This window comes from Olea europaea, unplaced genomic scaffold, assembly GCF_002742605.1.
Source record: "Olea europaea var. sylvestris unplaced genomic scaffold, O_europaea_v1 scaffold942, whole genome shotgun sequence".
Taxonomy (NCBI): domain Eukaryota; kingdom Viridiplantae; phylum Streptophyta; class Magnoliopsida; order Lamiales; family Oleaceae; genus Olea; species Olea europaea.
The window spans coordinates 47527-65646 of record NW_019267915.1 but is presented as its reverse complement, the minus strand read 5'-3'; the positions used below and the strand labels follow the sequence as shown (position 1 = coordinate 65646).

Here is an 18120-nt window from a genome sequence, read left to right as displayed (position 1 = left end):
AAATCCTTTGTAGAAGACTCGGTTTCTCCATTGTTGCATATTCTTTCACCACCAACTCTAAGGCCGGTAATATATGTGCAACTATATTAGTATTTTGTCACTTCTTTTGCCTTCTTGATTTTCTAGTATGTGAATATTGCATGAACTTTTGTTAAAGTAAACTGAACCTCACCCCCATTGGCCCGTCTTGTGTTGGGTTTGTCCTCTCTCCTTACGCATACGTGCACACAAAAGAGAAAAAAACAAAATCACAAGATATCTTGCTTAGTGAGAAGTGGGAGTTTATGTATAGATGTCAAATGAGCCAGTTATATCAAAAAGCCATAGGCTCAGGTGCTTGGCACGGATTATGTTGGCTTTTCTGTTTTCTTAATGCTATTTTTTTTTCTCAAAACCAAAAGAAAAAAAAGAAGTTAAAAGATGCCCACATGTGCTGTGGGAATGCGAACATGGCGCATTGTGGCCCATGCCCACTAAACAGGACTACATCTCCCACATCTAAGTCTCTGTTGTGACAATAATGAATGATGCAGTCTCTTTTTGCAGGTTGCACTGCATTTACTTTCAGAGAAAGAGAAGAGTGATTTGGTTCAGTTGGTTAATTTGATGGTGTCATATGCTATAACGTATAAGAATATCAAATCCAATCAATCTGGTATCTCGAGGCATGAAGATGCTTTAGATGCATCATCACTTTTGCTTGACCCCCCCGTCAGCGAATTTATACATTTCAAGGTTAGCCTTTTTATTTCCTAGTCTAGAATGCAGTTGAATTGTTTAAAATGCCTGTAATTTCACGTCACCTTGAACATATGAAATAGGTTAGTGTTGATGCTTCCGACAACAGTTTCTTTAGATATTCACCATCCTTATTTTCTTCTCTTTTGCTCGAACAGGGATACAGGTCATGTCATTTCATCCTTGCCTTAGCTGTGAAGCAGGTCTTGGTTCATGAAGTAAGTGATGCATTATTATTATTATTATTATTTTATTTTTTATTTTTTGAGAACTCATCAGGTTATATATGAAGTGTTGCATTGAATGTGTATTTCTATGCAATTTGTTTTTACTCTCATCAACAAAGATTACCATATGTATATACATGTCAATTTAGTTTTCCTGGGAGATAGTGTAGAATTAAATTGCTCCTCATGCTTATTCTACTTGACTGGCTGCTCGCAAAGAAATTAGTAGAATTAGCATTGTTTTTTAGCTTTCTTATGTATATGTATTTGTTGCAAATAGCATTATTCCTCTCAAAGGTAAATGCAATTGCACAAAGTTAAAAGTTCAGAATAAAATGACAATTGACCACTTTAGTGAGATTTCAGTGATGACATATATAACATAAAAGTTTTCTTGTCCTCTACTAGGAGCTACCTAAAAGCTTGGATCTTGGACGGATTGTAGACCATGCATTTCTCTCTCACTGGCTGCTGATTACTCATATGTCCTATTATCATTGAATAGCCTGTAATTATTCTGTTAAATTTTAGTTACCTGATAAAAATCCCTTTTGTCACTTGCTCAAGAAAGATTATTTGGCTGAACCTTGAGAATTTTGACCTTAGCTGATTGAATATTACATCACCCTGCTTGCAGTATAACAATACACCCACTGAAGTACTTAAGATTATTAACTGTCTAAGGATACTAATTTAGGCATCTTTTCTGCTATTCTGTGGGCCTTCTGCCTCTCTGACAAGTACATAATTTGGTAGAATTATTTGTGGTTATTGTATATGTTTGTTATCTGTCATCATCCTTGTTTTATATATGCCTCTGGTAGTTTGTACAAACTAATGTGTTCATCACATTTTTAGCACTTCGGTCAGATCTTACAGAGCTACTTTTCTCTGTAATTTTAGTTGGAATTTATCAAGGTAATATCTTTATAATGCACTTTTAGGTGGAAAAGCAAAAAATTTTGCAAGGCAGCACATCAAGATCTAGTCAATCTACTCATGCACACACCAAAGGAAATCCGGCCCTGTCAAAGGATGAGAATTGTAGTGCACGACTATCTGAGTCTCAACATGAAATTGAATCTACTGAAAAGAAAATCCAGAGGAAAAATCTATCATATTCAGAACAATCTGAGCTGAACAACTCTTCCAGTTCACCCACTGTAGAATTTGGAAGGTGTAGCACAGCCAATGCGAAAGGCTTGCCTGAAAGGACTAAAAAGCTTTCTGGCGGCTCTCATAATTTTTTTGACCGGTATACATTTATCTGCTGTTGTATTGTTTCCAAATATCCGTGCGAATGTGGGTGTTGAAATTACAAAGGTAATATAAGGATTTTTTAAAAACACTAAATAAATTGGAAAATAGCAAAGAATTAGAGTTCATTTATGGAAGAATGTATGTTGTCTGTTAAATGGTATGAAATGTGAGACATTGTTACTTTACTAGTAAAGTTAGTTATTAAATCATTTCATTATGGGCAAGGTGGTTTGCGGTTCCTAGAAGCTTATTTAGTATTTCTATAATTTTTTGACTGATGTTTTTGGTGAACTCTATGAGTTTCTATTGCATGTCCTTTTTGATGAACACTATGTGAAACTATTTTAATTTAAGACTAACATGCTTCAGTCCTATGGATCATCTCAGTTTCTAATTGTAAACTCAAGAAGAAAAATAAGTTTTCCTTCAATCTCTTCATAAGTAACGATACCTATATATATATATATATATATATATACAAATTAGGGATTCTATATTTGGTAAAATACTAATTAGGAATCCCTCTAATTAAGCCTACATATTTACATTCCATAATACTCCCTCTCAAGTTGGAGCATAAGTATTAATCATGCGCAGCTTGTTACAAATATAATCAACCCGAATCCCATTTAGAGCCTTTGTGAAGATATTTCCTAGTTGTTCTCCAGTTTTCACATGTCCCGTAGATATTAAATTTTGTTGCACCTTTTCACGCACGAAATGACAGTTAATCTCAATATGCTTAGTTCGTTCATGAAACACCGGATTAGAAGCAATATGAAGAGCCGCTTGATTGTTACTCCATAACTTAGCTGGTGTTGAGGCCTTAAGACCGACTTCAATTAGGAGCCGATATATTCACATTATCTCACACACAGATTGTGCCATAGCTCTATATTCTGATTCTGCACTAGATCGATATGTAACATTTTGCTTCTTACTTTTCCACTAGATCAAATTCCCTCCAACAAAAACACAATAGCTAGTAGTAGATCTTCGATCAATCTTGAAACCTGCCCAATCTGCATCTGAAAAATATTCAATGTGGGTATATCCATGATTTCTGTACAGTATCCCACGTCCAGGAGCTCCCTTCAAATAACACATGATCTGTTCTAAAGTTGTCCAATGGTGAACTGGCGAGGAAGACATGAATTAACTTACAGTACTAACAGAATACGCAATATCAGGACGAGTTACTGTAAGATAGTTCAATTTCCCAACCAGTCTTCTATATTTCTCAAGATCTTCAAATAAGTCACTATCTTTGGTAAGTTGTAGATTAGGAAGTATTGGACCACTGCTTGGTTTATCTCCCAACTTTCATATCTCAATTAATAAGTCTAGTACATATTTTCTCTGAGATAAAAAGATGCCTTTCTTGCTTCTTGTCGCCTCAACTCCCAAGAAATACTTCAACATTCCTAAATCTTTCATGTGAAATTAGTTGTGGAGAAAGGATTTTAGAGATGAAATTCCCAGAGCATCACTGCTAGTGATAATAATATCATCAACATATACAACAAGGAAAATAATACTGGATTCAGACTGTTTGTAGAATACTGAGTGATCGGACTTGCTCTTTTGCATTCCAAACTTTTCCACTGCTTGATTGAATTTTCCAAACCACGCATGTGGACTCTGTTTCAAACCATATAAGGACTTTCTAAGATGACACACTTTCCCATACTCCCCCTGAGCAACAAACCCAGGTGGTTGCTCCATATAGAATTCCTCCTGGAGATCATCATGTAAGAAAGTATTTTTGATAACTAATTGATGTAGAGGCCAAGTATGTGTAGCTGCCATTGAAATAAACAAACGAACAAACGTTAATTAGGCTACAGGAGAGAATGTGTCAGAATAATCCACACCATATGTCTGGGCATAGCCTTTAGCCACAAGGCGAGCTTTAAGTCTAGCCATTGATCCGTCAGGATTGACTTCGACCGCAAACACCCACTTACATCCAATAGCCTTTTTTGTGCAGGTAAATTCACCAAATCCCAAGTACCATTAACATTTAAAGCACTAATCTCCTCTATTATAGCGTCACGCCATCCAGGATGGAATAAGGCGTCATGAACAGTTTTCGGAATAGTCATGGAGTCTATGGAGGCAACAAAAGAACAAGAAGAAGAGGACAAGTGATTATAAGAAATAAATGATGAAATAGGATAAGTGCACTGATGTTTACCTTTACGAAAGAGCAATAGGTAGATCAAGATCACTAGATACTGGATCCGATGTCGAAGAAGAGCTAGGTGCCGAACATGTATCGGGGGGGGATTCGTCGTCTGGAGTACACCTGGAGAATAGGTGGTGTGGAAGCAATTGGTGTAGAAGTTACGCAATAAATCAACAAATCATCAACCTCCCCCTTATTGAGAGAAGTAGAAAAAGTGATAAAGAAAGGAACATGTTCTAAAAAGGTATCGTCAACTGACACAAGATATTTGTTAAGACTTGGACAGTAGCATCGATACCCTTTTTGTTGTAGAGGAGAATAACACAAAAAAAATACATTTTAAGGATTTATGATCTAATTTAGTTACTTGGGGACGTACATCACGAGCATAACAAGTACTACCAAATATTCTTGGTTCAATAGGAAACAAGGGTTTAGAGGGGAAAATGATTTTGTAAGGAGTTTCACTATGAAAAACAGATGAAGGCATTCGATTAATCAAAAAATAGGCTGTGGAGACAGCATCAGCTCAAAATTATTTGGGAACATGCATTTGGAACAGGAGTGCCCTGGCTGTCTCAAGAAGATATCTATTTTTTCTTTCAGCCACACCGTTTTGAGAGGGTGTGTCAACACAGGAGGATTGATGAAGAATACCATTCCGAAGCATGTAAGTCTGAAAAGAATCGAAAAAATATTCTTTGGCATTATCACTTCTCAATGTATGTACACACATTAAATTGTGTTTTCATTTCATCACAAAATGCACTAAAATGAGAAAATAATTCAGAACGATTCTTCATTAAATAAAGCCAAGTTACATGAGAAAAATCATCAACAAATGTAACAAAATACCGAAATCCAGTTTGAGACACGACAGGACACGGACCCCAAGCATCTGAATGAACTAACTCAAAAGGAGAATTAGCTCTTTCATTGACTCGAGGAACTGAGGACAAACGATGATGTTTCGCAAATTGACATGACTCACAATCTAAAGACGATACATTTTGAAATTGAGGATATAATTTCTTTTTTTTTTTTTTTTTTGATAGGTAATCAGAGAATTTTATTCTTTAAAAGAGAGTACACGGGAGGTATACAATCTTTAAGCATGAAAGGAATAACATGAAATTAGGCAACCCTACGACATGATTTTTAGCCACTGCATTAAACCAAGTATACAAAGTCAAGTAAAATAATTCTCTTATCTGCTCTGTTGTCTTTGTTTGGTCTTCGAAACATCAATCGTTCCGTTCTCTCCATACGCACCATACAATGCATCCCGAGATAAGATTCCAAAGAAGTTTGCCATCCTTATTGCGAAGTTTTCTCCTCCATGCCCGCACCACGTCTTCTATACGTCTAGGTAGCACCCAATCCATTGATTGAGAAGCCAGAATACTGCTCCAAAGTCAACGTACACCATCACAATGAATGAATAAATGATCAATCGTCTCTCCATCCTTTTTGCACATATAGCACTCCTCGGTTACATAAAATCCTTTTCGTCGAAGATTATCCACCGTTGACACCTGCTCCCTCATAACTGTCCACAATAGAAATGCTACCCATAGAGGTAATTTACTTTGCCACACCATCTTCCAAGGTAATGAACTCTTCACAAATTCCAAAAGGGATTGAAAGTATGAGCGGACTGAAAAAATACCATCTCGAGTCAGCCTCCACCTGCTACAAGCACCATCTCCTACCCGAATTGCACCTCATGCAGAGCGGTAAAAAACAACGAATAATCTTCCAATTCCCAATCGTGTAAATCCCTCCCAAAAGTAATATTCCAACTATAACCCCCATTATGAATGTTTAATACATCACCCACCATAGCAGCAGGATCTAACGCAATGCGGTACAATGAAGGAAATCCCTCCTTTTACGGTTGATCGCCGCACCAACTATCATCCCAAAATCTGATATCAGTGCCATTTCCCACCACAAAATTCAGTGTCCCTAAAATCACCCCATCCCCATCGGATATACTTCCACAAGCTCACCCTATAGGAGCCATGACCCTCAACCATACACCAACCCCCCTCCATCATACCATATTTTGTCCCAATGATTTCTCTTCAAGAGCTCTCCCTCTCCACTCCAAATCGCCACAACCACTTGTCCAATAAAGCCTTATTAAACAAAACAAGGCTCCTCACTCCAAACCTCCCATCCTCATAGGCAAACAAACATTACCCCAATTAACCAAATGCATTTTCCTCTCCTCCCCTAACCCTGCTCATAAGAATTCTCTTTGAAGTCTCTTTAATCTATTTGCCACTGCAACCGGAATAAGGAAACAATGACAAAAAGTAAGTGGGGAGATTTGAGAGAGTGGATTTAATAAGAGTAAGTCAGCCTCCCTTAGAAAGATACATACGCTTCCGCCTTGGACATAATTTTTTCAACAAAGGTAAAGATGGATGTCTCAACCGACAGTGTGCTTCAAATGGAGTTAAGACATCGGAACATGCAATGGACTTGGGTACCTAGGTATCCAGAATATAGAGACCGCCTAATTTATGTCCTTTACCAATAATTTTCTTCGTCATAAGATACTAAAAAACACAGTAATTGGGGAAAAATGAGACAGAACAGTTTAAGGTTCGACTAAGTTTGCTAACAGACATTAAATTGAAAGAAAATTTTGGTAGATTTAAGACAGATGATAAGGAAATTAATGGGGTTGAATTAACAGTGTCAGAGCTGGGAATAGAAGAGGTAGAGCCATCAGCTAAAGTGACAGTGGAAGGAGATGTATGTGATTGAAAAGCAGAAAAGAGACTAGGATTACCTGTCATATGATCTGTAGCACCAGAATCAATAACTCATTTCGATGAAGAGGAGGGAAGGCATGTATTAGGTTTACCCGTCTCAGCAATGGTAGAGATAGAGTGAGCTGAATTCTTTAATGTTTTTTGGCACTGAGTGAATTTGGCAAATTCATCTGCAGAAACTATAATAGTTTGCCCAGAAGAAGTAGCAATTGCCACATGAGCTGAGTGAGACTTTTGAGATTTATTATGCTATTTTTGACACGAATATCTGTTATGACCTGGTTCATTACAATAATAGCATATAACACCCTCTTCATTCTTACTCTGATTAATTCGACTACCCTTACCTCTGCTTCTTATATCACCTCTACTACCACGACTGATAAGAGCACTGGAATCGTGAACTGATGAAGCAACAGAAGCACTAATCTCTGTGCGAAGTACTCTAGTAAAGGTATCTTGCAGAGATGAAATCTCAGCACTGGAGATATTTTGAGATTTAACAATCTCAAACTGAGAATTAAGACCAGCTAGGAAAATCATCACGGCCATTTGCTCCCGCTGAGTTTGTTGAACTTTCACATCAGAACTTAAAGGTAGCAAAACATTTAATTCTTCGTATGTTTGAGCTTGGAGAGACTGATCATGCTGTTCAGTACGGTAAAAACTCTTACAGATTTAGTAAATACGGGACACATTTTCTTTCCCAGAGTACATAAATTCTAAATATTTCAACAATTCCTTAACATACTCACAATGATTAATCAGACTAACTATCTCAGTGTCAATGGAATTTCGAATTTGTAAGAATGATCGAGCATCATCTCTTAGCCATGCTTGGTTGGTATTATCCGTTGGTGGATCTTCAGTAAGGTGATTATCCATAGAAATACTTCGCAAATAATTTCGAACTGTCCTACACCAATCTAAATAATTTGGACCAACCAACTTATGTTCGTTGATTTTGGACATTACTGGAATAACATCAGTCACAGCTAAATGTTTTTGTTTATCATCCATGATAACGAAACACAAGGTCCAGATAACTAATCAAAAACAAAAATAATACAAATAATGATAGCCCAGTCCAACTAAATCAATTAGCCCAACAATAATGAACCAGCAATTAAATGCAAACAATAATGGACCAACAATTATACTACCCACACAGAGAGATAGACTCACTGAACCTAGAATGTCGACTCCAACCCAAATAGAAACCAGAATCCAAAATCTGCCCAGCGCTACAATCGGTTAATTGGATGAATGGACTTGAAATCTTCCAACAACTTGTCGACCCAAACTGGAAGAGAAATACTGAATTGTCGCCGATGTTGGAGAGAAAAACCAAACAGTTGGCAACTACAAATTAAAGACCCAGATGCCGAAAACCCGAAGCTCAAACGCGACCCAGATGCCGGAAACCCGAACACGCAAAGATGGAAGCAGAGAGCTGTCGCCTACCACAAAGAGCTGAACCCACTGGTGAGATGGTTTTAGGGCACTGATATCATGTAAACTCAAGAAGAAAAATAATTTTTCCTTTAATCTCTTCATAAGTAACGATACCTATATATATACACACACACACACACAAATTAGGGAATCTATATTTGGTAGGATATTAATTAGGAATCCCTCTAATTAAGCCTACATATTTACATTCCATGACACTAATAAAGTTAGTCACTCAACTTTATTTTGTTTCAATTTGATCATCAAATTATTATTTTGTTCTAATTTAATCACTCTGTCATCATCCGTTAAAGTGACTAACCGTCATTGAGTCTATGTGTCAAACACTTGTACAGGATCTGTTAGAATATTGAATTAGCTTGTCACATGTGGAAAAGACTATAAGAAACAAGGGGGGGGGGGGGGGAAAAAAAAAAAAAAAAAAAAAAAGGGGGGGGGGGGGGGGGGGGGGGAATAAAGAAATAAAAAGAGAAATATTCATCCCTGCCAAATACCCAAACTCACCTGCTGCTTAAAAACACATTACAACAATATACACTGATTTCATCATATAGATACACTTATACATAGATCTCACTTTCAGTCACTACCAATTTCATCTTTCACAGGGGGCTCTATCCATTCTTGCTTTCCAAGCAAACTCTTTTTGCTCCTATTTAACTCCTGTTGCAGAACAAGCTTGGTTTGGAGAAGGTTCTCACTGTAGAGCAAATATATTGAAGAATTAGAAAACAAACCTTCCAATGGAAGTGGAAAGAGCTGAAATGATGGGTTTCAAAAATATTATCAAAGTTTGCTGCATTTTGTAACCAAAACACTGCAGTTTCAGCTTGCTTAATTTGATTTTAGAGAGTGACATTGTGGGTGGTTTAGTGTTGGAAGAGATATGCATAGAAGATATGTTCCACGGATAATTCTGTTCATCAAAGAAATCAGGAAAAAGAAATGTGACGATAGTTGCAATTTTCTCATCTTTATTGCATAGGAATGTCCTGTTGCGACTTGTTTCATAGGGAAGGTGGCCGTGAGGGTGGGGTGCTTGACAAGGATGATGTTTTCTTTTTTCTTTTCTTTTTATTTTTTCAAGTGTCGCGAGCCAATTCAACATTTCTAACGAAAGTCTTTTTCTTGTCAGACGTGCCATTTGACAAGTAGGCTTAATCATTTGTTTTTTAATTGATGATGATGGAATTATCGAAATTGGAAGCATATATAACTTTGGGGATCCATTTTAACAAAATAAACTTAGTGACCAACTTGAAATTTCCCTCAAACTTTATTGACGGTGTAAATTTTACGTAATTGCAGTTATACTCAACATTCTTCCAATCCTCATATTTCACATGTTTATCTCCGCATGGTTTAGTACTTCTTGAATGTTTCTTGTCATGGATACATCATTTTATCAACAAGATGTGAACTATTGCCACAAGTATTAGTATTATTTTCAATTTTATTTTTCGTTGAACTAATTGACATTCATTTTAATCTACCTGTAAACTTAGAGAGGCTTGAGAGCTTATTAGAACGTCAATAATAGTTTCAATTTACTGGATGTTACTGTGTAAGCTTTTGATAAAATTTTATATATTTAACCAGGTTTCGCAAGGTAAGCAACAAAGGTTCTCAGAATACAAACAATGTGGTACAAAGGCCAGTAACAGTGGAGAGAGATTCACGTCCTTTATTATTTAAATTCAATGAGGTATGGAATTATTTCATATTTGCTATATAGTCATTGTATTGTACAGATATCATATTTTTAGACTCATTTTGCATATGTGCTAATCCAGCATCACTCCTGTTCCACTTTAGCATATTAAGTTATGAATTCTTCACATCTTGAAAAATTTGATTATTATTCCTTCCGCACGTGATAGTCGCTGTTATCATTGTATTGTAAAATATCATATTTTCAGGCTTGTTATCATGTGCAGTCCAACTTAGTAACTTAGTTATGTTAGCATTGTTCTAGAAAGTGCCATGAGCTGGGGTGGTGGTTACATTGTGTATCTTGTTCATCTAATAGGTCAAAGTTAAATCGACTCCAGAAGTTCTTTTATGACCGTCCTTTCGAATTTTTTAATTAATTAATTTATTTTTTTGGCTGCTTTATTGAGAATCCTATGACCTCCAGCCATAAATAGTTTATATTTTTCTTGAAAAAATAATTCAAGGAAAATATTATTTATGTTCTGGTGCATCAACTGTTTTATCTAGGTCTTAGCAGCAGCATTGGAGAGACGTGTTTCTCTTGGTTCCCAAGTTGACATCTTATGGGCAAAAGCTTACATACTTTTTTCAATTGATGATATAAAGAACCTTACTTAGAGAAACAGACGGATGATAGAAAACTTTGAAGTTTTTCTCATAGTTGCTAATTTCATAAATGGTAATAGATTAGTGTAATTTCAATTGCTTCTATTTTTATGTGGATGGGCAGAATTACTGCTTGTGCTACAATGTTACACTTCTTTGATGATTCTTTCTAGTTTATGCCTATCCACATGCTTTATTGGTAGTTGTAATGTGAGTACCATCCAAAATTTCACCTCCTAAAATGTACTTGTGGGGTGCTCAGGTGTCTATTCCTATTGTCTGTATGAGGTAGGAATGCTGCTTGAATAGAATATTTTTAGTTTGTTATTTGGTCGCCCTTAATTTAGGAAACCTAATATAAACGAGTGATAATCAATATCTTGTTGCCGGCAGAAGCAAATGATAGTTCCGCCAATGACCTTCATTAACTATGTTAAAAACTTTTACCTTGCTTGGAAAATAGCAGTGTTCTAAATAGCACGCCAATGCGCGAGGCGAGGCTAAGGCACCAAGCACTAACGGACTTGAGGCGAGGTTAAGGCGCCAAATTTTTTTTTTTTCAAACAATTCTTTTAAGTTAAAATTTATAATTATTAAATAATTTATAATTATTAAATAATTTATAATTATTAAATAATTTATAATTATTAAATAATTTTTTTATTGATTAAAAATTTAAAATAATATTAAAATAAGAAAACGCCTTTTTACGCATTTGTCTTGCCTAATCTCACATTACTCTTAGCTTGGTATCAACGTATCGTCATGCATTTCGCCTTTTAAAACATTGGAAAATTGAGTTGAAGACAAGCATTGATCTTTCAAATTCCAACCCTCAAAATGCAGCCAAGCACCTAAATGTTTTACCATCTCCTCCTCACAGTAGTAGTACTTTTTTCGGTCTTTGGGTATAATACTTGTGTCCACCAGGTCTGGGGACATGGAGTGATTGCTAATGATGTAGTATAATACTCTCTTCCTAGAGTTTGATCCTCCTAACAACGAGCATTAATGCCAAGGGTTCTTTACCCTTGACAGGTCCAAAAGACCACGAAAAACATAGATCCTACACCCATCCCATGTGCATATTTTCCTTCATTGGATTTATGGATTTAAAAAAAATAATAATAATAAATAAAATAAAATAAAATAAAATAAAAAAATATTAACCTGGTTACAATAGCTGAGGAACTTCCTTACACCTCCATCCACCTTTGTACCTTCTGATGTGACTCAATCAACTAGCCAGATCTTTATGCACTCTAGCATCATTTTATTGCTTATCAAGCTTAATTATCATGTTGTATTGAACCTTACGTATATCTTCACTTTCATGCTATATATTAGACAGGACTTGCAGCCATCTAAATTTAGTTCTGAAGATATTGTATATCTCATTCTGCACATATCTTTTTCTCTGGCTTTGCTCTTTTTGGGTGGGGATGCTGGGTGGGCAGAGGCATGGTCTTTGTATGTGTATATTGCGGCCAAGAATGTTGGTCCAGGTTAACCAAATTATTATCTCAACGATTTTGTTAAGTGTGAAATTATCTTCCGTGAACCCATTAATCGGACATGCTAGTAAGTTATTGGGAATTGGAGATCTTCAGAAAAAAGTAGGCTTCTTACTTTTTTTCCCCTTAAATTTCTAATTTTATCAAATTGAAGAACTCCAATGTTATTGGTTCACTTGCAAGATGTCAAGAATCTTCAAGCTAATTCCTTTTTCGCAAATTGAAGCTATGCTCATCTTTAACATAAAAAAACTTAAACTATGTAGGGATTCACAAATGCTGTGAAGAGACCTGTACGAATTCGAGAATTCCTGATGTGATGTAAAGCATATTGTAAGCATCTCTCATTTCTTCTAACTTTTTCAATAGCAACTTTACTATTTTCATGTGCAATAGAATAGCTTTTTGTTTTTTATTACTTTCATCCATAAGCTAGAATTCTGTATCAAAGAAGTGCAAGTGGAGACATCTTAATATTTTGAAACCGTTTGCATTTCTTCTTAGGCAATCTCCATTTTTTTTGTTTTTTTTTTCTCCCCCAGCTTTATGCCAATCAATTGGGTCGAGAAATTGAAGGTGTGAAGTTCAGTCATCGAATTTACTGTTTGACTACTAAAGTGTACTTTGGGTTAATATATACAGATGCTGCGTCCAAGTATAAAGTACCTATTCTGCTACAAGTTTAGTTTTGTACTCAAATACATGTGCAAGTAATGAATAACACCTTCATCTACTTGTCACAGGAGTTTCTTTTTCAATGACATAGTGGCAATGGATTTTGTAGTCTCAGTTGGGATTCTGTTATTAATGTTGTCTCAATAAGAAATGTGAATATATGCTGAGTTTATGACTTTTTTATTATGTACTATTTAATGAGTTTTTGTAACTTTAACTTTTCTATATTTCTCATATATCTGCCGGAAATATGGAATTGTGGGTATCTTTATTATTTCCATACCAGCTGCACAGCCATAGAAGTTTAGAGTATAATATAAGAAAGAAATGTCCACTGGATAAGAATAATGCTACATCATAAACCAGTGCTCACTGGTGTTTAACATAGTAGCTTTAAATGATAATTCTGTTGGCGCTATATGTCACTACTTATAGGATGATATGGCAAAAGTGCATTAAATGTCAGTCATTTATTTTTCCGTTGCGAAAAGTGCAATCGACATATAATTGGTATGCACACACGATGCAAATGCTACCGTAATACAATGCGAGCAATCATCGATTTACCTAGTTTGACGATATGTCTATATTCACAAGGCTAATTACAAAACAGCCTTTTCCTTCCAACAATAATAGACATAGGGGACTAGATGTTCATAATATCATTAAGAATTTAATTATTTTTTATTTACCTAATGTTCTGGTCGATTTCCCGTCCAAAGTGTTTTTGATGTAATAAATTGACAATTTGTTTGCCATTTGAATAAATTATGTTTTCATTGTTTATTTGTCTTATTGATTGAAGTAAATGTTGCCCAACATTATTCAAGTGATAGGTGTCTTTGATCACTTTGAAATAATAGAAGTTGGGGTACTTGCTTGGTGAAGTGCAATGGGCACAACTTAGATGGCACAATACTTGCACCTTGATTGAGAATTGTACGAGTTCGTGATAGATGAAACGGGTTGCCATCTTGTTTTGGTAATGTCGTAGCTTCAATTATTTCAACAAATGGATTGCATGATTTGTCCTAGCCGCACAATAGTATATATAGTATTTTTGGGGAGAATTTTTTACTAAATATCCATCAATGGAGCACTAAAACTAAGTCCATGCTTGGTTTTGGTAAAAATAGATTTTTATTGAATATTGATAAAAGTTAGTGAAATGTATAGTTGAAAAGTTGATAAAAACTGTAGATTTCATGAAATATATAGTTAAAAATGAGTTCGGGGAAAAATAAAATGGAATGTTCATATTATTCCATTAATTTGTACATCATACGTGATTTTCGTTCGAAATTTTGATTAAGAGAAAATCAAAATACTTATTTTTCCCAATATTTTAATATAAGCCAAAAAAATAAAAAAATAAAAACAAATATAGAGGATCAATAAATGATTTTTCTATCATTTTTACGTAAGCAAAATATTTTTCTAGGTTGGGTTGAAGAGTCTAGGAAGGTGGCTCGTTATTTTCTTTTCTTATGTTTATTTTTCATTAAAAGTAATATGTTTAAAACTTGTCATTCTACGTATTTATTTATTTATTTTAACTAAAAATGGCAGTGGACTGAAAAAATACAATTGAAATGTTGAGGTTTAAAATATTCATTATTAAAGTTTGAGTGTTCAAATATAACTAACATAAAAGATTTAGAACCTCCATGCTATTTTTTTTGAGAAATGTTCATAAACAATAGCCCAATTGCTTTGTTAATCAAAAAAACCTAATTGACTCAAATTGCGTCGCGTTAATTACTCTGATTACCCTAAATTTTACCCAAAAAATACATGTAAACTCCTTAGAATTGATTCCGCCCGCCTCTCCGATCTCGAATACTGCTGCGAATGGTCAGTCACTCTTACCTTCTGTATTATACATATGGTGAAAATATTCATTTTAGGGGTTAATTTTATTGGGTACAAATATTAATTATGTTTTTTTTTTTAAGGTTTAAAAAAGATAATGAGGTCAATTTATTGCATTTCAAATATTTCTGTTTTCGAAAAATTTAATTCTTTTGGGTTTTATTTTATTTTAATTTGAGATCGCACTGATCGTTTTAAGTGATTTATAGTGTTATGCATAATTGTTCTTGTGTAATCATGAATTATTGTAAATATTATTCTTTTTTTTTTTTTAGATTTACATTTATCTTAAATTTGAGTTATAGGGTTTGAAAAATTGATCAATGTCTTTTTTTGTGAAGCAGAAATTGTATGTGAAATGAGAATTAAGGATTGTTGTTGAATTCTGAAAGTTAAGTATGTCAAAAAACAAAGATGAAAGTGGCGGTCAGGATGCCGCAGAACGAGTCAAGGCTGCGGCTCTATCGGCTGCAAAGGGACTCAGCCGCGCACAGGCCGAGCGTGCAGCTGCAGCTGCTGCTCGTAATGTGAATGCGTATGGACAGAAGGAAGAGGGGCCGAGTCGGTGGCAAGAGCGAAAGGAAGCTAAGAGGCAAATGTATTTGATGAGTACTGAGAAACAAGTGAGATTGGGCGAAAGGAAAGACCCCAAGTCCTTGGCATCTGCCCTCGGGGCTGCTTCCCAATGCCAGAAGTGCTTCCAAACAGGGCATTGGACGTATGAGTGCAAGAACGAGAGGGTTTATATCTCGAGACCATCACGTACACAGCAATTGAAGAACCCGAAACTGAGGATGAAGCCATCTATTTCATATGATTTGGACAACCCGGCTATTCGGGCAGAAAAGAATGAAAAACATGAGAAGAAGAGTAAGAGGAAGCATAAGTCGGATACCGAGTCTGATAAGGATAGTGAGGCTTCAGTATTTGAGTCAGACAGTGCTGTTACTGGATCAGATGATTCTTCTGGGGAGAGTGAGTCGAGTTACAGTTCATCCACAGATTCGGAGGAAGAGAGGAGGAGAGAACGGAAGAACAAAAAGAAGAAGCAAAGGAAGAGGAGGCACCAGAAGTACAGCTCCTCATCCGAGTCCTCCGATTCATACACGGATTCAGAATCCGATTCCAAGGACAGAAGCCGGCAAAGGAAGAGTAGCAGAAGGAGGCATAGCCGTAAGCATTAGGGCAATCGAGTTTATTTAGCCAGTAATGTGGAAGTTTTTAGCAAAGGGGCTCGAGATATTGGATCACAATCCTTTCGATAATCATAGCAGAAAAATGTCATTCTAATGTTGATCCTTTGTTCATGCTACAGTTGTAAGATTTTCTCAACAGCTCGACCGAAATCGTCAATTTCTTTATATTATTTCTTCGTCAGTTTGATTATCATGAAAGTGAGATGTTATTTTGCTCAGTTGCCTATAAAGCCTTATCATATCTATGATTTTTCCTAGTTTTTCTTGTAGCAAAGCCAATGAATTTTATGTATTATTCTCATGAATGCTACTACTGTTTTGATTTATTGATGATTGCAAATGACAATATTTGAATTGTAAAATTGTCTTCTGTTAGTCGTTAGATTTTAGATCAAAATTTGTTGGTGATGTTTTTTCCTATTGGCCTCTCATTTAGGACCAGAATGAATCGATCCCCTGTTCAGTTTTATTCACACTAAAGGCTCTTAGCTTTGAAAGGTTAGAGATGAGAAAGCAACAAGAGCATTAGATTAGGAACCATGTTTACTACTTCCCAATTTATATTCTATATTATCTCTTTTATATTTATTTCGTGTGTTCTACTTCATTTCGTAAACATAAGTTCCTAAACGAAACTGCCACTTGAAGTAGATGAATGGGCTTGGATGGCGTAGATTCTCGTTCGCAGTGGAGGCTTTTGTGTGTGGGTGAAGGGAAGGAGATGAATGGGTTTGAAAATTAGGGAGGGTTGTCATTTTATGCGACCTTAGAAGTCAATGGGATGGAAACCTTTTGCACGAGGTTGGGTTTCACAATACTCATTATACATGACACCCTTCGAACACTCCGAGAAACATGTTTGACATGCCATGTTTTATATCTTATTTTTCATAACTTTTAGTATTCGTGAGGTGTGGTACATGTCTGCAACACATCAAAATCACAAGAAAGCCAATTTTGTACATTTTGGTATATAAAATTAAGAAAATTTTTAAATAGTAACTGAATTAAAAAGAATTGTAGGAACTTCATGTTGAATAGTTGGACGTTGTTTCCACTGGTGATACAAAGTACAACAAATAGTCAGTCGTATTCAAAAGATTTCCCCTCCAAAATTTAAAATCAAAGAGAAAATGTGTTGATCTTTAGGAAAAACAAAAATGTAAAGAATATAAATGTCTATTTTTTAATAAACTTGTCTCCACAGGCCAAATGTGTAAAAAATGTAAAAAGGGCTATGCATCAGATAATTTAATTAGATCAACGCTGTGAGTATTTGTAGCCATGAATTTATCACACCATTTCACCAAATTTCCAAGCACTTTAAGGTGTGTTTGTCACCCATTATTTGGGAAGAATGTATTATGGAATAATGATTGATGTTGAAATGTGTGGTTAAAAAAGAAGGAAAAAATTTTAATTTATAATATTATTTTAATAAAGAATGTGTGATTGAAAATAAGTATTGTAAAAAAAGAAGAATGAGAAAGAATGGTTGACAAACAGTTGCTTAATTTGGACTGTGATGAAAAGGACAGATTTGCCTTCGCCTATGTTAAATTTGAAGTGTTTTACACGCTAGATACTCGTTTCGTAAAATATGGTCTTTCTGGAATTATGAATTTAATCGAAATCTCACCAATGCGGTCATGTTTGCCATAAAAAATACTATTAGAGATGTGGTGCTAAATGTGAAGTTATTTGATTTAAATGTTCACTATGATAGAATGTTTGCTACTGAGTAATTTTCTGGGTTATTGTTTCATTCAAATTCCAAAATATGTACACAATAATCTTCTCTACAGGAGCGAGGAGGCAAGTGTAATTTTCTTAAAGAATTTCTTATCACAGAATTTGAGTTCTCAATAT

The 18120-nt window shown here is 35.3% G+C and overlaps 2 protein-coding genes across 2 annotated transcripts in view; both read left to right on the top strand.

Annotated features, from left to right (window-relative positions):
- Positions 1 to 13376, top strand: part of LOC111392590 (chromosome transmission fidelity protein 18 homolog) — a 22750-nt gene extending 9374 nt beyond the window's left edge. Inside the window, exons 14-20 of the mRNA XM_023017946.1 lie at positions 1 to 66; positions 547 to 735; positions 897 to 956; positions 1910 to 2220; positions 10275 to 10380; positions 12775 to 12841; positions 13051 to 13376. Of these exons, the coding sequence (XP_022873714.1) occupies positions 1 to 66; positions 547 to 735; positions 897 to 956; positions 1910 to 2220; positions 10275 to 10380; positions 12775 to 12828 (786 nt within the window). The 3' untranslated portion in view covers positions 12829 to 12841; positions 13051 to 13376. The remainder of the gene's footprint in view (positions 67 to 546; positions 736 to 896; positions 957 to 1909; positions 2221 to 10274; positions 10381 to 12774; positions 12842 to 13050) is intronic.
- A 1507-nt stretch (positions 13377 to 14883) lies between these two features.
- Positions 14884 to 16577, top strand: LOC111392599 (zinc finger CCHC domain-containing protein 10-like). The gene is made up of 2 exons (XM_023017955.1): positions 14884 to 15037; positions 15400 to 16577. The coding sequence occupies exon 2, from the start codon at positions 15454 to 15456 to the stop codon at positions 16237 to 16239; it is 786 nt and encodes a 261-aa protein (XP_022873723.1). The 5' UTR covers positions 14884 to 15037; positions 15400 to 15453; the 3' UTR covers positions 16240 to 16577.
- Positions 16578 to 18120: the final 1543 nt, after the last annotated feature.